Genomic DNA, 27,746 nt, shown 5'->3' on the forward strand with positions numbered 1-27,746 from the left:
TAGTAGGAGGTGTAGCTCTTATATCCTTAAAAGATTTCTTTAATAATCTCTGTAAAGAGATTAGACTTGATGTATTTATTGTTAACTGAAGTCTATCACTAGCCAAACCCGTTCGTGTACAGAATGTATAGGACTCGGAGAAAAGAATCAGATGTAGTGTTTCCAACAAGATTTATATATTCAGAATATCCCCCTCCCCCCCAAAAAAATTCAACATCTCAGTAACATGAGCAATTTAAATAAAAAGCCACAACAACAACAAAAAATACTATGTAAGAAGTACAAAATATGTTGAACTAAACTTTAGTAGGGAAAAGGGTTTTTTTTTTGTTTTTTTTTTTTTTTTTTGGTACTAATTAAAGGTTCCTGGATCAACATAAGGATAAGCAAGGAATTCCCCCAGCTTGTTGCCTTCGGAATCATAATGGAGCATTCTGAAGCAAACATCACAAAAGAAACATGGATCTTCTGGTGCAAAGGTGTCGTTGTTTGTCACCCATCTGTAGTTTAAAAAAAGAAAGAGTATGTTATATTACAACTAGGTTCTTTTATGCTTCAACATTCTGATTTATGGCCTATAACAGTAGTTCTCACCCTGTGGGTCATGACCCCTTGGAGGGTTGTTAAATGATGTTCACAGAGATTGCACATCAGATGTGATTCATAACAGTTACAAAATTACTATAGTAGCAACAGAAATAAGTTTTTATGATTGGGAGTTACCACAACATGAGGAACTGTAGTGAAGGGTTGCAGCATAAGGAAGGTTGTGAACCACTTCTGTATAACAATGCATAATGAACATTCTCACTACTGCCTCAACAGACTATACCAACACAGTAGGGACATACAACAGGAAATGCTGAAGAACCATGTTACCTAGGATTTCCTCTTAAGGTAAGGAAATGTTCTATCAGAAAGCAGCACACACACTTATGAGAACACCTATCCTTTAAGTAGCTCACTCATTTTCTAGTAGGTCACCTTGGAAAACTAACACATCTACATTATATAGACCCCAAAAGAATTCCTTAATTAAGTTATGTAATCCAGGCTGACTTTAAACTCATGATCCCATTGCCTCAGCTTCCTGAGTGTTGGGAGTAGAGGCATGTGTCCACATATCCAGATACTTATTTTAAATAAGGCAAACTTACACATATCTAAGTAATAGAGGACTATGATAATTCTATTGTGGAGACTATGTCCAAGCTCTTCTAGTTACTCTACAATGTGACTGACTGGAGGTGACAAACACTTGAATTTTCCTATCATCCCTGTACAGGGGCCATAGTACTCTGATTATTTTGAGAATACAGGCATTTTAATCTAGATATGAAGACAAAAATACTACAGTTTAGGCTGTACGTGGAGTATGGGTGACAATGTTTACCTGAGATTGTTTCATGCCATGTCACTGGTCACATAAAACTTTAAGTTTAGTCTAATTTTTTCCTGAATGTTCGATTTCTGGATTTTCATTTTCGTAACCCAAAGCTAACTAGGGATAGTGAGTTCAAAACTTATTTCCCTGAGTAGTTTCCAGACTTTTTTGGCTATAATCCCAGCACTCAAGAGACTAGGAATATCAGAAATTCAAGGTCAAGCCCATTTACAATGTTGGTTTGATGACAGTCAGCTCAGGCTATGTGAGACCCTATCTTTAAAGCAAGAACAGAAAAGAATCCCCACAGCGTAAACATGCTGACAGCACTGAAGATTTAATTCAGAGAGTCGTCACATTGTGCTATGCTTCCATCTTTTCTCCTGGATGTGAACTTTTAAGATTCCCAGGCCAGCATTAACAACATCTTCCGGCCTCGGTCTCCTGAGTAATTCTAGGTCTGTGTTGTGTCACAATGATTGATAAGAAACATAAAACCTTATTTTGGCTTCATGAAATGAGATGAAATGTAAATGACACAAGAATCGGAGAAAGCATGGTTCCTTAAAATTTGTTCTGAACTTCATGCATACATTTCCTTGTTTTAAAATTTTATGGGGTTTTGCCTCATGCTATACACATGCTCACTAACAGGCAGCAGGCTCTGGGTTCGATCCTTTGTACAGAGCTGCACAAACACTGCAACAGAGATAAAGCTCTGAAACCCCAAAATGAACACAGATAACCAAAGTACTAAAAGTGGAAACCAGTATTTTTTAAAGGAAAGAAAGCTGTCACTCACCTAGCTGTATACATTTTGCAAACAAAACATTTCCTTGTCCATAGCCAATGCTTCTTGATAAGAAGGGGATAAAGTGTTCTATCCAAACAGTCATCATGATGTACAAGCCTTTCATGAGGAAAACAGATGAAGATATTAAAATGCAGACACTATTCCTGTTCCCCAACATTAGGAACATGGTTTGACATTCCACTTTTTGCTCAGAAATGATTCTAGTATACTGATTTCTTATACTTGAGTTAAGCAAAATAACTGACCCCTTAGTAGGGATGTAACTTAGTGCTAGAGTTCTTGCCTACCTTACCAGAGGGCAGTCACTTGTGCTTTTCAGATTGAGCAAGGAATTAATTTCTCAACTCCCCTTATGCTAACATGCTCTTAGGAATTTTTTTTAAATGTTTTCCATCAGAGTCCTTGCTCTGTTTAACAGCACTGTATATGCAAGGCTGCCTGGCAATACCTTACTTAATTTGCTCTTACTACATGACTTTCATTATTAAAAACCCAAAATTTGGATCCTTAAACGACATGAATTAGATTTTAAATGTCACAACTATAAAAAAATTTAAGTACCACTAACTAGCTGCATGGCTTTGGATAAATTATAATCCATCACAAAGTTTAAATTCTAGAGATTTGTCACTTCTAAAATTTACAAACCAGGTGTGGTGACATAGTTCTAATCTCAGCATTTGAGAGGAAGAGGCAGGAAGACCAGGTTTTTTGTTTTTTAAGTGTGTTATGAGTGTTGCCCAGATGTATGTTTTTATACCACATTTCTGCCTTGTGCCACAGAAGCCAGAAAGTAGTGTTAGGTTCCTGACATGGAGTTACAGATGATTGTGAGGCATCATGTGAGTACTGACAATCAAACCCAGGCCTACTGGAAGAACAGCTCTTAACCACTGAGCAATCCTTTCAATCCCAAGGGCCCGCAGTTTAAGCTTAGCTACACAGCAAAGTTGAGGCCAGCCTGGGCTACGTGAAACAAAATCTGTCTCAAAAAAGTGTGTATGTAAATAAGAAAGTAGGTTTTTAATTTTTAAAGGTTAACAAAGATATACTATAAATAGGTTCTAAAGGTTATAAAATATGAAGTTATGAGATATTACCTTTATATTATTAATCTCCAGAAAACTACTCTTTGTGTGTGTGTCTGAGGTAGGTGTACATGGTACTTGTGTGCATGTAGGTAGCTGAAGAGGAAATGGGGTATCCTGCACTACCACTCTGCCTTATTGCCTTGAGACATGATTTGTCACTAGATCTAGAGCTAGGCTGGCAGTCCCAGTGATTCTCCTGTCATCACTCTCCGCAGCACTAGAGTTACAGGCATGCAAGGCCATGCCTGGCTTTTCATATGGGTTCTTGAGGTTTGAACTGGAGCCCTTGTATTTGCTCAACAAGCACTCTTACCCACCAAGCCATTTTCTCAGCCCCTCAAGCCTAAACCATTATTTTGGAATTTAGTTACTCAACTTCCTACTATAGAATTACTATGTTTTTGATTAAATTGAGTTACTTAAAAATTATGGGATTTTAATCTTCTAATACATAAGATTTCCAACATATATTTTGTTTTGATTTATAGACAGTGTTTATTAAGTAGTTCTGGCTAACCTGAAATTCACAGAAATCTGTGTGCCCAAGTGCTGGCCTGCAGTGCCATGTAGTCTAGATTAAAAAAAAAACAAAAACAAAAAAAAAAACAATACAGCGAGTATCTACTTTCCGCTGCATGAAAAGCAGATGTTTGCTGCTCCCAAGCCAAACCATATTGATACCTCTTTAATTCTCTGAATTTAAGTTATTTATACTTTTGTACTGTAAAAGAGATAGAAATAGTTAATCAGATGTCTCAGTGGGTAAACGTGCTCACTGTCAAGCTTGATGGCTTCAGTTCAATCCCCACAACCTGCACAGTAGAAGGACAGGCTCCTGCAAGTTGTCATTTGACCTCCACACTCCTGCATGTGTCCTTCCCCCTCCCCAATTAAGGACATTGTTAACATAAAATATTCTGAGCGATGCCACATACCTTATGTCTGTAATAACAACCACATGTTCACAGTCTCCCTGGTGACAGTATAAGTAAGGAAAGCCAAGTTTAATGTTCAAGTCATTAAATGTGAAATCTTCCATTCTAGCAGTCTGAAATTTTCCATATCCTCGATCATGGGACTCTGACCACTCTATAATAGTTCTGTTTTGGGAGGAAAGTAAGGATAAAGCAGTATTATTAAAACTTGAACAGGAAAGAAAAAGAGTTCATACCTGCAGTAGTTCACACAATCTGGTCTCCTACTTAAATGGATGTTTACCATCTAAAAGGGAAGATCATGGTGGTTAATAAATTCTTGAATTAGGACTGTGAATTTGGACTAGTAGGTAACTATTGACCTGGGTGCAATCCCCCCAGTTTTTCTCTGCTTATATGTGTGCCATGGTACAAACACATACACCTAAGCTTCCACGGAGTAACAAAAATGTTAAAAGGGGGTGGGAATGTGCGGGAGGATTAGACACTGAACTTTTCCTACCTGAGTAATAGCTTTTTTATTCTTGGGTTTTTGTACGTTAAGACAGGGTGTCTCACTATATAACCCTGGCTGTCCTGGAACTCACTATACCAGGACTGCCTTGAAGTCATGGAGATCCACCTCTGCCCTTTTCATCTCAGTAAGGACCAGTTTTTTTGAGGCTGTGTGATATGCACCACTTTAGCAAAAACAAGAAATGTTAAACAATGCCACATTTTTGTTCTGAGTTTATTTTTGGCAATAGGTTTTTTTGTTTGTTTTTACCAAAAAGTTAGCATGTACTAAGATCAGAATGTATTTCTTAGTTTCAAATTCTAACTAACGTGTTAGGTGGTGTGTAACAGTGGTGCACAAATGTAATCCCAGCACTCTGGGGGCAGAGGCAGAGGCTGGTGGATCTTTGAGTTAGAGGCCAGCCTGATCTACTGGGTAAATTCCAGGACAGCCAGGGCTACACAGAGAAACCCTGTTAGCTATGACCCACAGAAACTGCAGCTCTTTGGGGTACTCAATTAAGAATTGACAGCAAGTGCTGAGAACTACATTTTAAAAAGGGTAAAGCTGATAATGAAATAAAGTGCTAATGAAATGCTATTAGAAATGAATTTTAATATTCTTCTACCTGAGCAACATCACACATGTGTCCATCTACTTACCAACAAAGGGCAAATAGAGATACTTTCTAGCTCCAAGGACCCAGGTTCCTTTTCTGGCTCTGCCACCACCTGCACTCACAAGCATATAGAGGTCCTCTCCCCACCCCCACACACATAATTATCTTGGGAACAGAAGGAAAAATACTGAAGGGTTAGCATTATCACCTGAGATTAATAACCAGTATCTTAGTGGACCTAATCTTTCTAAAGGTACATGCCATTCAATGCAAACTTTATACAACTCCTGGGGACAGGGGTCCTTTAAAGTACAAAAAAGTAAGATTTGTGGAGATGTCACTAATTTAAGAGCTAGAAATAAACTGGGCATGATGGTACATGCCTTTAATCCCAGCACTCAAGAGACAGGGGCAGGTGGATCTCAGAGTTCGAGGACAGCAAGTTCCAGGACAGCCAGGGTTACTTACATACAGAAACCCTGTCTTGAAAAAACAAACAAAAAAACTAGAAATAAGCATTTGTACAGTTAGGTGTGGTAGTGCATGCTTTTAATTTCAGTACATGGGGGGCAGAGGCAGGCGGATCACTGAGTACCAGGCCATCAAGGGTTACATAGTGAGGCCCTTCTCAAAAGAAAAGCCAACAGGGAAAAAGACTTTGAGAAGATTTTTGGGACCAGTACCTGCTTAAGTCTCTGCATTCCGGGTATCTTTTGTCATTGTAAAAGGTTCCCTCAAAATAAAAAAAAGCCGATTTGTATAGGTCCTACAAGAAAACAGATGGTATGAATGAAAGGCCATTTGTAACCACTCAAGTATCAAAAATTTATACACCATAAAAAATGACATGAATACCCGGCTACTCATGTTTAAGGCCCCTCTCTGCTGCCATAAGCTTTGATGCTTCCCTAATAATGACAAAGGTTTCTGAGTTTTTCTGGCATTTCTTGTTTTTCACTGTTTTTACAAAAACTTTCTATTTTCAGTATCTCTTAGAGCATGAATTTTTTTTTTTTTTTTTTTTTTTTTTTTTTTTTTGAGTCAGGGTTTCTCTGTACCATCTCCGTTGTCCTAGAACTCTGCAAATCAAGCTGGCCTTCAATTCAGAACCTGACCTGCCTCCTGAGTGCTGAGATTAAAGGCACCACCAGAATTTCTGTTTTTAAGCAATCTTGCCCTATGTTAACATAGTAGGCACAAGTGGTCTCAATCCTGAGGCTCAGAATCATACCACAAGACTTCAAGGGGCAATGATCCTCACTGCAGTAATCACTGAACAGATTTATGAACAGATAAACATCCCACAAAGCTCTGTGCTAGAAGCCTGCTGGTGAAGTTTAAGCACACTGTTATTCAGTGCCTGTTAACCAGGTAAGCAGTCATCTACAGCCAGCACTCTGTCAGCAGCAGAGCTTTGAAGGGGGAACAACGAGGAACTGACTTCAACCTCCATCACTGCTTGCTGACTGCTCTTTTTCTTTCCAAGGACAGTATATACTGGGCACATGGTGTATGCTCAATAAGCAGGCTATTTAAGTAGACAAAAGCAGAAAGAATATTAACAGCACATGTGTAAATATCATTAAATGAGACAGGGAGCTAGAGAGATGACCTAGTGTTTGGAGCATTTGCTGTTTTGCCAGACAATCTGGGTTTCATGCCCAGCACCCATATGGCAGCTTACAACCTATATGGAAGGAAGCACTCTAGCATCTGTAACTCCACTTCCAGGATCCAGTGCCCTCTTCTGGCTTCCTCAGGTACTGCATACATGTGGTACACAGACATTACAAATAAAATTTAAGAAATGTAAATAAGACAAACTATTTAGTCCCTGCTTAGAAAACTGGTACAAATTCTATAAACTGACTAGTCCCACTGACAAGAAAATGACTGGCATTTCTGACTCAAACTGCTCTGACCAATGCTGACAGGTTGTACAAAGAACAAGTTCAGATTTTTCACATTAAGTTAATCTTTTATGGGGCTGGAGAGATGGCTCAGAGGTTAAGAGCACTGACTGCTCTTCCAGAGGTCCCGAGTTCAATACCCAGCAACCACATGGTGGCTCACAGCCATCCGTTATGAGATCTAGTGCCCTCTTCTGGTGTGCAGATATACATGGAAGCAGAATATTGTATACATAATAAATAAAATCTTTTTAAAGTTAATCTTTTATTTTTAAATAGAAAAAACTGTATGTAGCCTCAGCTGTCCTGGAATTTGCTATGTAGACCAGGCTGGCTTTTAACTTACATATTTCTGTCTCCTGAGTGTACCACCATGCTCATGCCCAGCCCATGTTAATTTATTTATAGCTATACCTTCTTTTTCTTGTAGGGTTTAAGAAAGCTTGTGCTGGGCAGTGGTGACACATGCCTTTAATCCCAGCACTTGGGGGGCAGGCCAAGTTCATGGCCAGCCTGGTTTACAAAGTGAGTTCCAGGAGAGGCTCCAAAGCTATACAGAGAAACCCTGTCTTGAAAAACCAAAGGCAGGGGGGGGGGGGCCTTACAAAAGACCAGTGCTTTCTTCCTTGAAAAAAAGATAAACCTATTGTCTTAAAATTCCATTTGTTTCTCTTTATCATTACGGTTATCTCTTCAAGCACTGACATGGCAATTTGGAAGAGATTAAGTACTTAAAGCCATTTTCAACATAACCACAAACATTTAGTGTAATCTCTGCCTAAGCTATGAAGCTCATCTCTGATAGGGAATGTACTATGTACGTTCATCTTATTGATTATTGAATAAAGTACTGTTTGGCCAATGATATAGCAAGTTAGACAGGAACAGGAGTCAAAAGGATTCTGAGAAATGTAGTAGAGAAGTAGTGATCCAGGCAGGAAGTGACATAGCAAGGAGATTCATATTTAAGCAAGGAGAAACAGGAAGTGTCCTTTTCCCCTCCGCTCTTCCTCCAGCAGCACAATGTGATCCACTGGCAAGGAGGGACACCTATGGAAGGTGTCCAATAAGATAAGTCTTATAAAATATATAGATTTATGATAATTAAGACTGAACTAACAGATGAGAATCCTAGTCATTGGCCAAGCAGCATTTGTACCTAATATAAGTCTGTGTATCATTTTGTCCATCCACACGGGGGACAGAACTTGGGCGGCTGGCAGAGACTGCCCACGTGGCTGTAGAACTTGGGAGGCTTTTGGCAGAAAGAGTTATCGTAACACATCTCCATGTCAGTCACTAGAACATTGTGAGTTTATAGGGCAAACAGACACAAACAGCACCAGGATATAATATGAACTGTGATAGACATGGAAAGCCTGGAACCAAGTTTGGAAATAAAACCATGGAACCCCCTTACCCCCAGATGCATGATAAGCTGCTTCTTGCCACACCATAATACTCAAAACAGGAAGATGGAACACACGAAGACAGACACAAATTCACTGTGAAACCTCACTGGCTGTTAACATGGGACTCAAAAATCAATGAAACAGAAATGTACATGGCTGGTAGAAAAAGGAGATTGACTTTTGATTCTTCTCAAAATTTTAACTTTATCCTACTTGTTTCACATTTTATGTGCCTACAGAGATGCCCTCTCCTCAGTAGGCAAGTAAATTCCAGGTCCTCTGCCAAGGTTGCACCATGTAACACAATCAGAGCAATCTTTATCTGTCTTGAGATTCAGCAAGATTGGGTCATTCTCTTTGCTTATAGAAGCACTCCCTCACTTCTGAAAATGTTTTGGGCAGACCGCATGATACTTTGCTCCCCTCCCAAGAGACAGACACGGGCATTTCTGTCTCATGAAGGGTGCCATTATCAGGAAACACTAGCAAAGATAAGCTCTCCACCATCTCCCTATCTGATATTGGCCTGTGTATTTACTGATCCTACAAGCAGTGAAGAAGAGGTACAAATGACTGAGGCTCTTGGTGAACTCCAAACTTTTCCTTGGGGTAGTTAAGGTGGACTGAAAATCTTACAGCATTTTACACAGGAAAGGTTGAAGGACAAAATCAAAGCAACAATAAGGCTGGGGCTATAATTCACTGGAGAGTGCTTCCTTAGTTTAATCCTAAGAACTAAAGATGAATAAGGAAGCTAGGGTGAAGTCTGACTGTAGGGAAAAGGGAAAGAGAACACAACTGGCCAGACAGCTAGACGATCAGTATTAGCTCAGAAAGAGCACCATAGAACAGCTAGCTGTGAATTGTGAGCACCGAGGAAATGAACACACAACAATGTCTCTGAAAAGCTCGAGGGATGGTAGGAGAGATGGCAGCACCTTAGCACCATGAGAACATGACCCCGATGAAGCAATCACACACGGTTTCCTTTGCATACTGTTTTCTTCTTCTAGGGGGAAGGGAAAGGTCACTTACTTTACTGATGTGCTCAGGGGCTTGGTCTGGAGTGCTGCTGAATTCTCCACCAATCTGGAGGTCACTGACACAGCAAATTGAGTCCCTCAGTTCGGTGAGCTTCTGACTGCCCAATACCAACATTGTCTGGTATGGTTTGTGTTCTCTGTGCTGAAGTCAAACAGTAAGAAGTGTCCATTTTTAAAACCAGCTAACCACAAATCCCACCAAGACCTCATCTAAATGAAGTTACTACTTTTTTTCCCTTTAGACAGTTTCTCTGTGTAGCCCTAGGTGTTCTAGAACTCAGAGATCGATCTGTTTCTGCCTCCCGAGTGAAATTTGTTGGAACATTTCTTAAAACAAAGAACTCACAAATGCATCCTGTCAGGCCTAAAAAAATAAGATGTCAGACTATATATGCTAACATTTATTTTGAAACCTGAGATAGACTCAAATAATTAAATGCTTTGTTAAAAGTTACTTTTAGGGACTGGTGGTGTCCCCATGGGTAAAGTACTTGCCTAGTATGCTTGAAGTTCTAGGTTCTACCCTAACACTCAAAGTTACGTAGCCATGAAAACCAGGTTTCACTACTGACCTTATTAAATATAACTGGGTACAAGATATTCACAGATAGGATAAGCTCCCCTTCTCCAATCAAGTCTTCTGGATTTTCAGGTTTTTTCCCAAGTGCATGAGATTCCTGAAGAAAGGAAACGAGATCTTGAAATCAGCCATTGTAACTCAGCTAAGAGACAATGCAGTACAGAGCCCACAGTGAGGGCTCCAGTCAACCTCGGGTTTGATGTCTAATTCCTAGTGAGGAATGGTTACTCTCCTTATGCTCAGCTTCACCTACTGAATAAAGAGAAAATTTTTTTCAGACTTGTTTTTGGGAATATGTACATAAAATATGTAATACGACATCTGGTGCTATATGCTTAGCCACTAATGATAAACAGGAGTATCAGCTAATACTGTTCTGAATGGCATTTTCTCATCACTATTCCTTGTTTACAACCTTTAATATGCTTATAAAATCAGTTTTAACAATGAGCCTGGAGGTTCTGCAATCGATTCAGGTTGCAAATATATTTATGTGTGTGTGTGTGTTTATATATATTTATATTCTTTAATATACCATATTCTTTTATATGTACTTAATAGTTATAAGAGCCACTAAAGTGAAATAGTTAAATGAAAATGCAAGATGTTTTCAAAATTAATGGGGGACAGGGCTGGAGAGATGGCTTGATGATTAAGAGCACTTAGTGCTCTTGCCAAGGTCCTGGGGTTAGGTCCTAGCATCCACATGACAGCAGACAACCACCTGTAACTCCAGGGAATCTAATGCCCTTTTTTGCTCTCTGTATGTGGTGTACATTCATGCATTCAGGTATATACAAATTCACATAAACTAATACATATTCTTGTTTTTGAAAAAGTGGGAGTGGCATCATGCAGAGCAGGTAGGTGTCTTTACTGAAGCAGCCACTAGACTGAGATGATGAATTACTCTGGAAGTCTGGAAACTGACTGGATATTCCCACACGATACTGGAGAGGGGAGAATCTGATTGTATTCTGCAGATAAGCAGTGTGTGCCAGTACTTCACCCCATTCCCCCCACCACACTGCAGATGTGAGATAGCAGCTGAGTTCCCAGAACAGCAGGCTGGAGCCAGGGCAGACAAGCAGAGACCCTGTCCTTAAAATGTGGGTTTTTTTTTTTTTTTTTTTTTTTTTTTTGGTTGTTTTTTTTTTTTTTTTAATGTTAACTTTTTTAATGTTAACATTTAGGTACTGACTAAACACCGAGGTAATAGAATATAACTATCAACGACCATACACAATTAATATGCACATAGCAAAACAGTCTGGAAAAGTAAAAAGCATAACAACCAGTGTCCAGTTTTCAACAAAGCACACACATGGAAGAGGAAAATATGGCTCATTTATAGGAAAGAATTTTATATTAATTGACCTCAAGGAACTGAAATCATTGAGATTACTAGTTAAACAAGTTAATTAGGAAGCCAGGTGTAATGGTGCAGAGGCCTTTAAACCCAGCACTCAGGAGGTAGAGGCAGGCAGGTCTCTGTAAGTTCTCTCTGACATCTCTTTGGCCAGCATGGTCTACATAGTGACTTCCAGGACAGCCAGAGCTACTTAGTGTCTTGAAGAAAAATAGTTAATTAATGAGGGCTGGCAGATGGCTTAGCAGGTAATGAGTTTGCTGCCAAGCCTGGCAACCTGATTTCTCGATCCCAGGAACCCATACAGGGAAGGAGAGAATTGAGTCCTCTGACCATACATATGCTGTGGCAGGTGTATGTATGTACATGTACACCCTGCCCAACATTCCAGTAACTCTGAGTAAATGTAAGAAAACGTCTTAATATGGTAATTATTCCTAGAAGCAAATTCTAGACTCACATATAAATAAAAGCCAATTGAATAAAAGTAAATAAAATATGATGATGATAAGTCTACTGTCATAAATATAGTCAATGAACTGTAGAAACCAATTACTTAACTACAGGAAATGAGGTTCCTCAACTGATTTAACAGCAGATTTCTCATCAGAAAACAAGACAAGAAACAAGTCAGATGACACACTTGAAAGTTAATTGTATATCTAGCAAAACTATCCATTAGGGATAAAGGAAACCAAAAACACTGGGGATACACAGTAGCTGAGGAAGTACCAGTCACAGTAGACCTTGTTCAGTCTGAAGTGAAAAGGTAGTGACTTGAAGCCACAAACAAGATAACCACTAAGAAGATACTTTCAATGTATGCAGAAAAGGAAGGAGGTGGGAATCAAATTGAAACACAACAAAAAGCAGTATCTAAAGTAAGGAAATAATGGGAGAACAGAGGAACAAAGATACCCAAAGAGCCTAATAACAGACGTGCTTTCTTACCAGTAACTAGTGTACCTGTAAATGGATGACATTCTACTATTGAAAGGGCAGGCTGACAGACTGGATCACAAAAACTTTATTCAGCTTTTATGTTGTCTACAGGAGACTTATTTTAGATACTGAGACACAAACATGTTGAAAGTAAAAGAATAGAATATATTTCATGCAAATCATAAATAAAACTGTTGGAAGCTGTTTTACTGTCAGACAAAACAGAGTTAAGATTATGAGATGGTAACAAGGATATTATAGTTGATAAAATGTGCTATACAGCAGTGAGAGACACAGTTACAAACAGAGAGAGAGAAAAAGGATCCTGAAATATATACAAAAAAAGCTGACAGAGTAAAAAAAAATTCTGGCCTTGGATATTTTTCTTACAGTAATGAACTCAATAGGCAGTGGAGGAACGGAACACTAAAAACAAAGGCTAATATAAATAAGCAGAACTCTCCAGCCAACAGTAGCTTTCTCAAGTGCACATGAACCATTCTGTAGGACAGACCACCAACTACACTGAAAAGAACTAAGGTTATACAAAGTAGTTCTAATCACCAGTCAAAAACACTAGAAATCAGTAACAAGGAAAACCGAGAATCTTAGAAATACAATAGTACAGCCATACACAGTGATGTATGCCAGTTACCCCATCAATGTGGGGACAGGGAAGACTGGTGCAGGAAGATTTTAAAGTCTGAAGCCAGCCTGGGCTATATAGGGAGACCCTTTGCAAATACAAACCAATGGGCTGAAGAGATGGCTCTGGCCTCCATGGGCACTGCACTCATGTTCACAAATCCAAACTCAGGCACACATATATACACACATGAAAACAACACAAAATAAAAAGCCCATTTATAAAACAACCATAGGATAAAATATACAAGGGAAGTTAGAAAACAGTATGAGACAGTTAAAGCGCAACATACTGAATACACTTCAGAGAAACAGCTCCATGTAAAAACAACCTTAAAAATTTAACTGTGGTAAGGAGCAAAAAAAACAAAAACAAAAACAAAAACAAAAAAACAACAAACTAATTCCAGAGTTAGCAGAATAATATGCTGGGCAGTGGTGACACATGCCTTTAATTCCAGCACTTGGGAGGCAGAGGCAGAGACAGGCAGATCTCTGTGAGTTCCAGGACAGCCAGGGCTACATAGAGAAACCCTGTCTCCAAAAAACCAAGAAGGAAATACTATAAGGTACTGAAAACAAAATAGAAAAATTAAACAAAGCAATCCTTCTGGCTGTAAATCTGTCTGTGGAGAGGGCTATCAAGATGGTGCAGTGGCTGGAGACATTGTGAAGGCTTACAACCTCAATGCTGCATATAACCAGAAACTTGATTTAGAAGGTACCTCCAATCCCCCCTCAAAAGCCCATTCTGTGTTAAAGTATTTGGCTTTAGGTATCTTTGGGCAACTTTATTTATTTATTTATTTATTTATTTATTTATTTATTTATTTATTTATTTATTTATTGTCATATGTGATCAAATCAAGATGGTATTCTATGAGATACCCCATCCCCTAGCACTGGGGATCTGAGCCATGGCCTTATGCACTTACCCTAGACTAAATCTATCTCTATTCACTTCCTGACTGCTCACAAAAGGGACCATGTGGCCCTTTACACTGGGAGACCACTTAGTGTTCGCTGCTTCCTAGAAAGAAATTAAAGGAATGGGAAGGAGGGAAGGAGGGAGGGAATGCTTATACCACCAAATTAGCCACATGAAACTCATCTTGTCACCCTGTTCTGAAGTTACTATTTATAAAGTGTTTTCTCATCATGCTTTGTATCAACCAGTGCTAGAGAAACCTTGAATAGCTTCTGTGTAACACAATTTTATATTATTTTGAGTGCTAGTGGAGTGGCACACACCTTTTATCCCAGCACCAAGGAGGCAGACTTGGGCAGATCTCTCAGTTCAAGAACAGCCTGCTCTACATAGCAAGTTCCAGGCTTGCCAGAGCTACACAGTGAGACCCTGAGGTCTCTATAAGACTAAGTAAGAGACATGCACGCACACACGCACGCGCACAATTTTAAGACTATGTTTTGGGGGACAGGGGTGCTGTACTGCTATGTACTAAAGAATGAAGGTTAACCCTCATTTTACATCACACATTAAAATAAACTTAAAAGATGGGTCAGCAGTTAAGAGCATTTACTTTTTTAAGAGGACCTGGGTTTGGTTCCCAATATTCACACAGGTTTCACAGCCATCTTTAACTCTGGTTCCAGGGGATCTAGCACCCTCTCTGGCCTCCATGGGCACCAGGAACATAGGTGTTGTATAGACCTACATGCAGGCAAAAACCCAAACATACAAAATACACATTTTTTAATTTAAAAAAATCAGAATGAATCAAAGACCAAGCCTACAAGCTAAAACTCTAACACTCTGCAGACAAAGAGGACAATCTTCATGGTATTGGGTTAGGTTAATATTTCTTAAATATGCCCAAAGTCAGAGAATAAAACACAACAACAACAACAAAAAGGATATTCTTGATTTCATCAAATTTTAAAACCTGACATCAAAAGAGTGAAAAAGACAATCCACAAAATGAGAGAAAATATTTTCAAGTAATAAATATGGTAAAGCTTTAGTATCCAGGAATATCCAGTCACAAGACAATATACTCTAATTGGTAAAGAATTAGATGTTTCTCAAATGACCAATATACAAACAACCAATAATTAAATAAAAAAAATGCTTAGCATCATTAACCGTTAGGAAGAACAAATCAAAATTATAAAATAAGTGTCTACTAGGGTGGTTATTTTAAAACTATGAAATTTTAAAACTATGAATTGAAAAGGATCTTCAGAAACAGAAGCTTCATGAATTACTAGTGGGAATACAGAATGAATCTTTTAAAAAGGTTTATTTATTATGTATACAGTATTCTGCCTGCATGCCAGAAGAGGGAATCAGATCTTATTACAGATGGTTGTGAGCCACCATGTGGTTGCTGGGAATTGAACTCAGGACCTCTGGAAGAGCAGCCACTGCTCTTAACCTCTGAGCCATCTCTCCAGTCCCCCAGAATACAGCTTTATATGGAAGACAATAAAATTAATACAGAGTCATCACACCTACATAAAATTTAAGGCAGAGTCATCATAGTGCCTAGCAATCCCACCCCAGGAGTGTCAGTCACAAAAAGAACTGAAAATAGATCCCAAACACTTATACTCCAGTATGCACAGTAACAATAATTCACAATAACCAACAGGTGGGAACAACTTTAAAGCTAACAGCTTGTTAACAAATAAAATGTGGTATATCCTTGAAACAAAAGATTTCATTCAGTCATAGGAAGGAATGAAGTTCTAACATATGCTACAATATGGACCAACCTTTAAACTTTATGCTAAACAAGCCATACAAAAAGAAAAATATTGTATAATTCTACTTATGTGAATAAGACACATAGAACAGCAATTTCAAATAGACCAGAGTTACCAGGTAAAGGAAATTAAGTCATTTCTGTTTTTTTTTTTTTTTTTTCTTTTTTCTTTCTTTTTTTTTTTTTGGTTTTTCAAGACAGGGTTTCTCTGTGTAACCTGTGTAACTAACATTCCAGGCTGCCCTGGAACATGGTTTTTAGATCAAGCTGGCCTCAAACTCATGAGATCCGCCTGCCTGCCTCTGCCTCCTGAGTGCTGGGACTAATGGCATGTGTCACCACCGCCATGCTCCACCTTCCCCTCTTGAATGCTGGGATTTAAAGGTGTACACTACCATGCTTGGCTTTAAAGTCACTCTTTAAAAAATTACTTTTTATTACATTAAGTTTATTATTCTGTGTATGGGTGTTTTGTCTGTATGTATGTCTTTGTATAATGTACATGCAGTGCCTACAGTGGCCACTGAAGAGGACATCTGTCCCCCTGGAACTGGAGTTATAAACCATTGTTAGCCACCACGTGGGGGCTGAAATCAAACCTGGCTCTCCTGGAAGAACAGTCAGTGCTTTTAACTGCTGAGCCATCTCTCTAGCCCAAAACTGTTATTTTATTTGTGTGTGTGTTTGTGGCAAGAACATGCTACCATGAGAGAATGTATCAGTCAGAGGACAACTTTAGAAAGTCAGTTCTTTTTCTCTATTATGTGGGCTCTTCACAAGGGGATCAAGTAAATTGTTGGGCTTGGTGGCAGGCACTTTTGCCAACACTGCCATCTATCCCCAGCCCCAATGTCACTTTACTGAACCCTTAAAAAAGACAAAAATGTTTTCATTTTATTAATTTCTAGCATTTTAAATGTTCATTTGTATATATTCATTGTATATGATCCTGAGTTTTATTAGGCTATTTTCAACCAAGTTATTAATATACTTTGAGTGTATTCCACCTCCATGCCCTACCCTCCCAAGACTTTGCTATGTAGACAAGGCTAGAGTGGAACTCACAGGGACCCTTCCTGTCTGTCTTCAGAGTGCTGAGCTTATAGCAAAGCACAACCATGCCCAGCCAAAATGGTATTTTGATATGTAATTCTACCACAGTTGAAAAGGTGGAAGACCTTTCAAAAAGGTCTTCCACCTTTTCAACTGTGAAGAGACACCATGACCATGGCAACTCTCATAAAGGAAAACATTTAATTGGGTGGCTCGATTATAGTTGAGAGGTTCAGTCATCATCATCATGGTGGGATATGATGGTGTGAAGGCAGACATGGTGCTGGTTGCAGGTAGCAGGAAATGGTCTGTCTCACTGGGTGTGGTTTGAGCATATATGAGACTTCAAAGCCACAGTGACACACTTCCTCCAACAAGACCATAACTATTCCAACAAGGTCACACCTAATAATGTCACTCCCTTTGGGGGCTATTTTTCTTTCTACCACATACTTGTCACTTTTAACTTTGTCTTAGAGTTTCATGCATGAAGCAATGGATAAGAATACGGTTTTAAAACTGATCATGGTGGTATATGCCTTTAATACCAGCACTTAGGAGACAGAGGCAGGTCAATCTGAGAATTCAAGGTTAGCCTCATCTACAAAGCAAGTTCCAGAATCTGTTCCCTTCCCCCAAAAAATATGGTTAAAGTAAAACCAGGAGCAGAAACGTTCCAGGAACAGAGTGGTAAACAGGCATAGATTTGGCCAGATACCAACAACCAAACTAAAAGCAAAGTCAGCCAGAGATGCCAGGTGGTGGTAGTACACGCTTGTAAGCCCAGTACTTGGTAGCAGAGACAGGCAGATCTCTGTGAGTTTGAGGCCAGCTTGGTCTACAGAGTGAGTGCCAGGACAGGCTCCAAAGCTACAGAGCAACCCTGTCTCCAAGAACCAAAAAACCAAAAACCAAAAAAAAAAAAAAAAAAAAAAGGCAGCCAGAAAGCTGGAGTCAAAAGTGTGGCCCTTCAGTTCCATGAGTAACACTCTCCAACCAGCTCTCCTGACTAACAGTCAATGGCATGCTCGGCTTTCTGTTTCATAGCAGAGAGGAGTGGAAAGGTGAGACTTACTTACCATTTCATAGACAAACGTTTCTTGTCTACAGGCGCGGTCTATCGTGATGTTTTCTTCCCGATAGTCCAAGAGCCCCTTCCTAACACTGACAAAGACACATGAAAACAAAATGGTCAGCATGCTTGCCTGAATATTTAAAATATCTTTTAAAAAAAAGACTTATTTGTGTGCGTGACTGCATGTATGTCTGTGCACATGTGTACCTGTTGCCCACAGAGGGCAGAAGAGGACATCAGATCCCTCAGAACTGGAATTACAGATTTGTGAGCTCCTATGTAGTTATCAGGAACTGAACCCAGGTCCTCTGGAAGACCAGCATGTGTTTCTAACCACTGAGGCCATCTCTAGTCCTTAACATATCTTAAATTTTTAACGGTTTTTGCTATTTTCAGTTAGGATAAGAATCAAACCCAAAATTTTACTTATGTTAGGCAACAACTCTATTCCTGAGCTCCACTAACCAACTCTAATCTTATAATGTATTGTTTTAGACTACTTTTACACTTAAAATACAAAAATAGCACCAAGACCATACCCCTTATATCTCTCCCCACAGCTTCCTCCTCCCAGTATCCTCGGGGATCACAAAATCTCACACAGGAATTTTATTCCGTGGGTTAAAAAATCTACTATTATTTTGTTGCTCAAATTGCTCTAGCTTTAGTCATAAGGAGCCCAAACATTCAACAGGCTCTGATCTTTTATTATTTTGGGTAGGGGAGGAAGGTGTGCATTTCTTGGTTTGTGGAACCATGGGTATTCAAAACCCATTCTCTACTTTTCCCATCCAAATCCTGGCATTAACCAATGGTGTCAGTGAGCGGGATGACCCATGCCCCCAAGGTTCCCAGAGAAAGAGGTAAACCTGCTGCCACAGCCTGCCCTGTCGGGCTGCTGAGAGGTATCGGAGCAGCTTCCATATGCTCTTGCCATCCTGGCGCTGCTGGAGTTTAGACTCGGCATTTCTGAGATGATAAAGAAAAACCTCTAAAGGTTTACACTACATTTAAAAATATATGTAGGCTTGTGAGAGAAAAAGTAACAGGAGGAAATAGAGTAGCCGGTTATGGTGGCCAACGCCAGTAGGATTTATTGAAGGAAGCAGAGGCAGGCAGATTTCCACAGAGAAACCCTGTCTCAGAAAAAAAGAAAAAGGAAGTAAAAGTAGAATAGTAAAAAAGCCACCTAGAGATGGAAAATACACAGAGAATCTGGATACTATATGCCATATTGTTGTCTTTAAATTGTTTGATTACCGAGAAAAGACTTACTGCTGCTAAAATACATTTGATTATAAATGCTGCTAACTTAATCCAACTTATACATTTTAAAAATGCTTTAACTTCAAAACTTAAGTCTAAGGACAGGCTACTTAGAAATAAAGGTTTTGCTTGTATTTCCACAGAAAATGAAAAGCTGTGGATTCCTTCCACATATTTGATCAAACATGGTTTGATCAAACAAGACCCCCTAAAGCTGAGACGATACAGCCTTACAGACTACAAAAACAAGGACCTGGTCAGGTTTCTATGTTTTAACATGATCCCTATGGTATATGAACATTGCCCTTAATCAGCAGGAAGCAGTTTAGAAAGAACGATGCCCATATTCCCAAATATTGTTTATAAATGTTTGTTTTCATTTAAATGGGATTGTTATAAATGATAATGAGCATAGTCAAATTTTTTTAAAGAAAAAAAGGGGAATAGGATATAGGAATGAATACATTGGTATAGATTTTCATTTATTGATACAACTTTAAGGTCAATTTTGTGATATATATATGTCTCCTCTTGTTTAGGTATTGTGTTTATACAGATCTTTTACCTATAATAGTCTGACCTTATAATTAGGTTAGTTAGGTTTTCTAGATATAAGATGTATTTAAGATGGATAGGTATTCTTCAAACCTTTCAAAGACCTACAGAAATATGGCATTTAAATGGTTTAGGGTTTTTCTTGGCAGTAAGATACAACTGCTCCTGGCACACCAATTACATCAAAAAGGAGGATGGGAAACTCGTTATGGAGTTTGCTTTCAACATGGCAAGATTAGCCATTTGGGCAAGAAATTGCTCTTGCCTGGACTGTTTGTTGTTGTATAAACTGGACATGCAGGACCCACAAGAAAGTGACTGCTGAACTTACAAAACAAGACAGTACTAAAGGGTTCCTGTTGAAATGGAGAAGTGTGCCAGATACACTGTGGCCTATGGGCTGAAGATGTATGCCCCAACGTTACAGAGGAACTTTGGGTGACTGTCCAGGTAGCAAGATGTCTCTGTCAATTCTAGAGTTTATATATTATCCTTCTGTGGTCTTTGATAGAGTTGAAGACAGATAGTTATGGTTATAGTTTTCTTCAGTTATTATAAAAGATAAGTTATCCTTCTTTTATTTAGACAGAAAAGAGGAGATGATGGGGAATGTACTGTGTATGTTTATCTTATTGATTGTTAAATAAAATACTATTTGGCCAGTAAGACAGCAAGTTAGACGGGACTAGGAGTCAAAGAGGATTCTGGGAAATGTAGTAGAGAAATGGTGATCCAGGCAGGAAGTGACATAGCAAGGAGACTCATATTTAAGTGAAGGAGAAACGGGAAGGGTCCCTTTTTCCCCTTGCTCCAGCAGCACAATGTGATCCACCAGCAAGGAGGGATGCCAGTAAAGCGTCCGATAAGTTAAGTCTTATAAAATATATAGATTTATAATTAAGACTGAGCTAGCAGATGAGAATCCTAGTCATTGGCCAAGCAGCTTTGAACCTAATACAAATTTCTGTGTATTCATTTGGGCCTAACTCGGGTGGGCAGCTGGCATAAAGCTCACACGTGGTGGTGGGGCTCGGACAGCTTATGGCGGAAAGATTTATCATTACATTAACCCTTCTAGGAACCCAAGTTCTTTTACTGGAGAGGGTTTTTTTGTTTATTTTAAAATAAGGTCTCATGTACCCCAATCTTTTCTTGAACTCACTTATAGTAGGGGATGACCCCGAACTCTTGATCCTTTTGCCTCCACTTTCTAAGTGTTGGTTACAGATTACACACATCATACCCAACTTGGGGGACAAATTTAGAAGCCAGTATCTAGACACTGTGTTTCGATTACCAGAGTTACTGCTGCTAAACCTTTCAGCTGAGACAGGCAAAGTCATGTATGTCTGTTAAGCCATGAATGTACAGGCATCTATATTTTCTGTGCCTTTGTTATGTATTAAAAATCTTAAATTTACAAGGATATTTTTACGTTTACAGACACGCATGCATGCACACGCACACACATGTGTGTGTAGATACATGTACAAATATGGAGGTCAAAGGTTGACACTGAACATCGTGTTCCTTTAATTATTTATTGTGACAGGGTCTTACTATATAGCCCTGCTAGCCTGGAACTTGTAGACCATGCTAGCCTTAAACTTCAAAGATCCACCAAAAAAAAAGAGAGAGATCCACCTACCTCTCTCTACCTTCTCAGTGCTACAATTAAAGACATACACCACCATATCGGGTTCTACCTTATTATTTTTCAAACTTTTATTATTTTATGTATATAGGCCATTTGCCTACATATCAGTCTGTGTACCACATGAGTGCCTGGTGCTCATGGAAGCCAAAAGAGAGAACATCAGATCTCCTGGAAATGGAATCACAGACAGTTGTGAACCACCATGTACGTTCTAGAAATTGAACCTAGGTCCTCTACAAAAGCAGCCAATGTTCTTAATGCTTGAGTCACCTCTCCATTGTACTGCTCTCGGGCTCCCCTGCCCCTGTCTCACCTGCACTACAATCAGATGTGCACCACTGCCTCCTTTAAAGGGAGTAAATTCAGTTATCATGCAAGCACTTTCCTGCTGAGCCATCTCCAAAGCCTTCTATTTGAATACTTCAAATCCCAAAACCAAGCCACAAGACTCATCATAGTGTTCAACTTATTACTTCTCCCCACTAGTAAGAAGGATAGCTCTGAGGACTATTACCTGTTCAAGTACAGTAATCACATAGATCAGTTCCCAAGCTGCTGCCCTACAGCCTTCAATAAACACTAATAGGTGAGTAGTTCTTCCTTCAGCCTTATATCATCACCAGCATGCAGACTCAGGGCTGTTCTCTGCATCCTCCTTAGTGCTTATTCATTTGTAAGACACACATGCAGACATACATTTTCTTTGTTTATAATCAAGTGTGTGTGTAAGTCAAAGATAATCCTCAGTAGATATCCACCCTTTAAATTTTATTTATTTATTTACTTATTTTGGTTTTTCAAGAGCGTTTCTCTGTGTAACAACCATGGTTGTCCTAGAACTCTCTCTGTAGACCAGGCTGGCCTCAAACTCAGAGATCTACCTACCTCTGTCTCCTGAGTGCCGAGATTAAAGGCATGCTCCACCATTGCCCTGCTTAGTTCACTTTTTAGATGGGATCTCACTAGACAAGGGTAGCCTTACACTCATGGTCTGTCAGCCTCCCAAGTGCAGGATTACAGATGTGAGCTACCATATCCAGCTTGCAAAATATTTGTAGTATCTTAAATGCATACATATAGGAGAGTATTCAACACACTATGGCAAATCCACACAGTATAATAAATAATGAAGCTATGATGCAGTTTGAAATCAGTGATGTCCAATACACAGTAGAGAATGAAGAAAGCAAAGCCACACAGCATAGGAGGAAAGGTAAGCTGGGTACAATCCACTGGTTCTTATCTACAAACATACATGTTTCTACCTGTTCTGTAAAAAATGAACCTTCCTGTTTTAAATAGTTTTCTTTTACCAGCTGGCACTCATTCACTCTATAAATAAAGGACAACAGGGAAACCCTGCATTGTATGTAGCTCATGAGGGAAGGCTTTGCTTCCTGGTCTGACATGCCAGCTCAGCAGAGTCCTAGTGTCCACAGCTCCACCGTCCCGTGTCAATGCCCGTGTCAATGCCCGTGTCAATGCCCGTGTCAATGCCCGTGTCAATGCCCGTGTCAATGCCCAGCTTCTGCAGTGCACTGCAGTCCACAGCATCTAGTACCCAGCAGCTTTCCTTGCAGCCCCTTTCCCTCAATAGCTTTTCCTGGCACACTCAGGATGGCTTTCCACCACAGTAACATCATTGGCACTCAGGAAACATAGGAGGCCCTCTCTTGAGGGCTCTGGGTCTTACTCTTGGGGAAGAAAGGCCCTCCTCCAGCATCCTCTGGCCTGAGGGATAGGATGCTCCTTACATCCACCCTGTCATACACTCACATTTCCTTTATTGTTTCTGTCTAGGCCTCATTGCTCCAATCCTTCTTTAAAGTTTTTTTTTCCACTTGTTTTTGTTTTGTCTTTTAAACGAGGGTTTTCCATACATCTCAGGATGTGCAGGAACTCACTGTATAGTCCAGGAGGTCTTGAACTTACAGTAATCTTCCTGCCTCACTATGCCCTGCTATAAAGTTAACAATCCTTTAGATTAAGCTTTCTCCATTAAAGTAGCTGTTCTGTTTTTTCTCCTAATTGAACTCTGACTGCTGAAGGAGATAAAATGCACAAGTATCCACTGATTTGAAAAAACAGAGTAAACCAAAGCTATGGAGAGAGGTTGGTTGTCTGCAAGGGGTAATTAGGTAGGAATCGAGGGAATGGGAAAGATTAGTATGGGCCAAAAATGTGTCCCATTCTTAACTCTTCATTGCTGTGGTTGTATTTCTCCTTGCTTTTATGGTCTAAGGTAGTCAGACCAAATTAGTGGTTTCAGTCTTGTTTTGATTTTTGAAGAGGGGGGTCAAACCAGTGCTTTGTATACTCAGCAAGCATTTTGCTACCAAGTACATCTTTATTCTAGGGTCTTTTGACACAAGGTCTAATTTGTAGTCCAAGCTTGCCTGGGGCTTGGAGTGACCCACCTAGTGTTTCAGCAGGACTAGAAGGGGTTGGAACTGTGGTCCACATACCCACATTATCTTCCTTAAAATTTTTAATGTAAATTATTGGTTCATATCTCTTTACCTCATTTTCTCATGGGGTGTTTTTGTCCTATACATGGATCTTGTAGTACATACTTGACTCCCTCCAATTTCACAGGCTACCTTTTGACATTATTTAGAGTGCTACTGCCATATAAACATTTTATCAGTTCATTTTCACTTTCTGTGATTTGAATCCTGGTTTTAGTGCACTCAGATCTCTCTTAAGTTGGTCTTATAGTCACTTCCTGCAGTAAGTTCTCTTTACAGTCTCATTTCCTCCTCTGTTTTTGGGAAATTTGTAATCAATTTAGAAAAGTTCCAATTTAATGGTGCTTTTTTTCCTGTCATTCTAGCAGCCTACTGTTTGATGTTTGTTCATACATTTCTTAGTTTACTGTGTGTGTGAGCTCCAGTGTGTGCTCCTGCTATGTTGGATGTATAGTGGTCAGAAGAGGACTTGTGAAGAATAGGTTCTCTTACTTTCACAATATGGGTTCCAGGAATTGAACAATGCATCGTGGTGTGTGAGCCTGGCTCAAAATCTACTTTTAAAACATCCATCCTGGTTTGGCTCTTAGGATGAGAGTTATGGGTCTTCCAGTTTTGTGGTTCTCTTTATCTTGCAGAACTCTTAGTCTCTTCTTATCCTTTAAATGGTACATGTTGGTTGGAGCAGTAATCAGTGCTTTCTTGGCCACACAAGTGAGGTGTGGGAAACAGATTTTACCATTAGCCTATATAGTATTAACAACTCCCTATCTGTTTTAAGTGATTAAAAATTTAAATACTAGGACGTGGAGAAATGGCTCAGGAGTTAAGAGCACTAGCTGATCTTCCAAAGGACCCAGATTCAATACCCAGCACCTACATGTCAGCTCACAACTGTCTGTTACTACAGTTCCAGGGGATCTGATACCCTCATACAGGCAAAACACAGCATAAAAATAAATAAATCTAGCTGGGCAGTGGTGGTACATGACTTTAACCCCAGTACTTGGAGGCAGAAGCAGGTGAATCTCTGAGTTCAAGGTCAGCCTGGTCTACAGAGTGAGTTCCACAACAGGGTCCAAAACTACACAGAGAAATCCTGTCTCAAAAAAGAAAGAAACAGAGTGGCAGAAACTTACAATTAAGAGTTCTTAGATTTCTTTTTTAAATAGATAGCCTGGGCCCAAGTTGGCCCTGACTTTCTGGCAATCCTCATTTCTCTGTCTCTCAAATATTGGGATTACAAATGTGAGCCACCACTCTGCCTACGTTTTTGGTTTTATTTTTATGTTTATTGACAGCAGAAAGGAAGTTGTAGGGAAAGACAAGCATAGAGCTAGATTTAGGCTTTTCCAGAAAGTTTAACAGTTAACAAGATTATTAAGATTAATGTGTCAGCCGGGTGTTGGTGGCACACCCTTTAATCCCAGCTCTTGGGAGGCAGAGGCAAGTGGATGTCTTTGAGTTTGAGACCAGCCTGGTCTTTAAGAGCTAGTTCCAGGACAGCCTCCAAAGCCACAGAGAAACCCTGTCTTGAAAAACCAAAAAAAAAAAAAAAAAAGATTAATGTGTGAGCCTGGCAGTGGTGTTGAATGCCTTTGAGCCATGTTAGGCTCCAAAGCCACACAGAGAAACCCTGTCTTGAAAAACAAAAATAAATATATAAAAAGAAACAAAACAGCTGGTGCTTGTTTCCTTTTTTGAGATATCATATAGCCCTGGATGGCCTAGAACTCACGAAGTAGACCAAGCTGGCCTCAAACTCACAGAGAGATGCCTTTGTCTACCTGCCTAGGATTAAAGGTGTATGTCACCATTCCTAACAACAACTGGTTCTTTACAACGGGTATTTAAGAAATAATATCTGAGTATTTAGCTTGAACTCCAAAATCTAAGTAGATTAAGTATACATTAAAAAATTAGTACAAATTTGAATATGTATTGGATATTAGAGGTTTTGTGTTTTTAAATTTTTCTAGAGGTAAGAATATCACCCTGGGGGCTGAAGAGATGGCTCAGAGATGGCTCAGATCAGAGGTTAAGAGCACTGGTTGCTTTTCCAGGGGTCCTGAGTTCAATTCCCAGCATCTACATAGTGGCTCACAACTGTCTATAATGAGATTTTTTGCCCTCTTCTAACATGCAGGCAGAACAATGTGTATATAATAAATAAGCAAATAAATAAATATTAAAAAAAAAGAGTATCACCCTGATTATGCAAAATGGTACTTTTGGAGCTACAAACTGAAGTCCAGATGGGGAAAAAAAAAAACCACACACAACTGTACTCCACTCTCAGACTTAAAGCAAGGAAGTCCAAATGTTTTGTTTTGTTTTTTAAATCAATCATTGTTGAACTATGTAACGGAGGCTGGCCTCTAACTTGCATTAATCTTCTTGACTCAGCTTCCTGAGTGCTGGAATTACAGCCTCAAGCCAGGACATCAAACTCAATGGTTGAATTTAAGTAGTGGGGGTGTAGAGAATACTACTATACTTTCCAAAATAGAATATTCAAAAAGTAGCAGAAAGGCTAACAGTGTAGTTTAGGGGAAGTTCCTGTTTCACCGCAGCATCAAAACAAACAAAAAGCATATAACAAAACAAAATCATACCATAAAGTCACTAGGTCAGTGTTCTCTGGGATGACTTCTGGGTCTTCACCTTCTTCAAGGCATCTCAGTTTATCAAGGCTTAGAAAGAGGGAGAGGTCGGGAGAGGGAGAAAGGAAAAGCAACATTTTATGATCAGCCGTGCATTTTCAACATCGGGTCAGAGCTTGTCCTGAATACATCACTGAATAATTAAGAAGTCTTATGAAATCCAGCAGGCGGCTTAATGGAGGCCAGAAGAAGACAATGGTTTTTGTGCCAATATGTTCATTTGAGGGCAGCCAGTACTGTCAATTGGGGGACCATTACAAGTAAGCTTTATATTTCCACCACCAGGGAAGGTATTTTGGGGGGAACCAAAGAGATAACATATTCACGAAGACCACTAGAGACTACAGTTAATCGGGGTTTTAACACAGCTCATGTACTTCCACTGTGCAAATGTCAATGACAGGTATATATACCACTGTTACTCCAACAAGCGCCTTAAAGATCAGAGAACAGAAAAGTCTTTTATGCAACTGTCGTGTCCCGTTACTGGATCCTCCCTCATAAACTGTACTTTCGGACCCTAGCATCTCTTCTGGCCTTCCGGAAAGGGTTTGGGGGGGATGAAGGTTAAATCACGGGCCCTCGCCCGGAAGAGTACCCGAGGAGCACAGGGACGAGGTTGCACCCAGCCGGACCCACGCTGTGCCCCGAGGCTGCGCACTCACCCGCACACGACCCTCAGCTCTGCCGCTGCCTCCAGACTGCAGCCCAGATCCCGGGCCACAGCAGCATCCTCCAAGCCGTTGTCCGACGCCCCTCCGTCCGCCTGCTGCGCGACTGCCTGCGGCTCGCTCAGCGACAAATCCCGGGGCCCGAGCCGGCCGCGCCACAGCTCCCCAAAGGCTCCCACGTGGAACGCGCGGGTGTGCAGCTCCGGAAGCTCGTACTCCGGGAAGCTGCCGTGGCTCGCACTAGGGACTGGATGCTGCGGACCACCCGCACCGTCGCCCTGCGGGTCCGCCGCCATGTCAGCTGCGATCCCTTCCGGCAAAAACTGGCGAGCGAGTGTCGCGGGGCGTGACGGTATTTGTAGTTGCGCGCGG

At 40.0% G+C, this 27,746-nt stretch overlaps 1 protein-coding gene across 1 annotated transcript; it reads right to left on the reverse strand.

The window, feature by feature from the left end:
• Positions 1-154: 154 nt before the first annotated feature.
• Snapc3 (small nuclear RNA activating complex polypeptide 3) lies at positions 155-27,702 on the reverse strand. The gene is made up of 9 exons (XM_027400197.2): positions 27,369-27,702; positions 26,656-26,733; positions 18,099-18,183; positions 10,277-10,381; positions 9,697-9,846; positions 6,023-6,105; positions 4,225-4,389; positions 2,187-2,294; positions 155-500 (listed from the first exon to the last, which is right to left on the reverse strand). The coding sequence occupies exons 1-9, from the start codon at positions 27,668-27,670 to the stop codon at positions 353-355; spliced, it is 1,224 nt and encodes a 407-aa protein (XP_027255998.1). The 5' UTR covers positions 27,671-27,702; the 3' UTR covers positions 155-352.
• Positions 27,703-27,746: the final 44 nt, after the last annotated feature.

This window comes from Cricetulus griseus, chromosome 2, assembly GCF_003668045.3.
Source record: "Cricetulus griseus strain 17A/GY chromosome 2, alternate assembly CriGri-PICRH-1.0, whole genome shotgun sequence".
NCBI classification, from domain to species: Eukaryota; Metazoa; Chordata; class Mammalia; order Rodentia; family Cricetidae; genus Cricetulus; species Cricetulus griseus.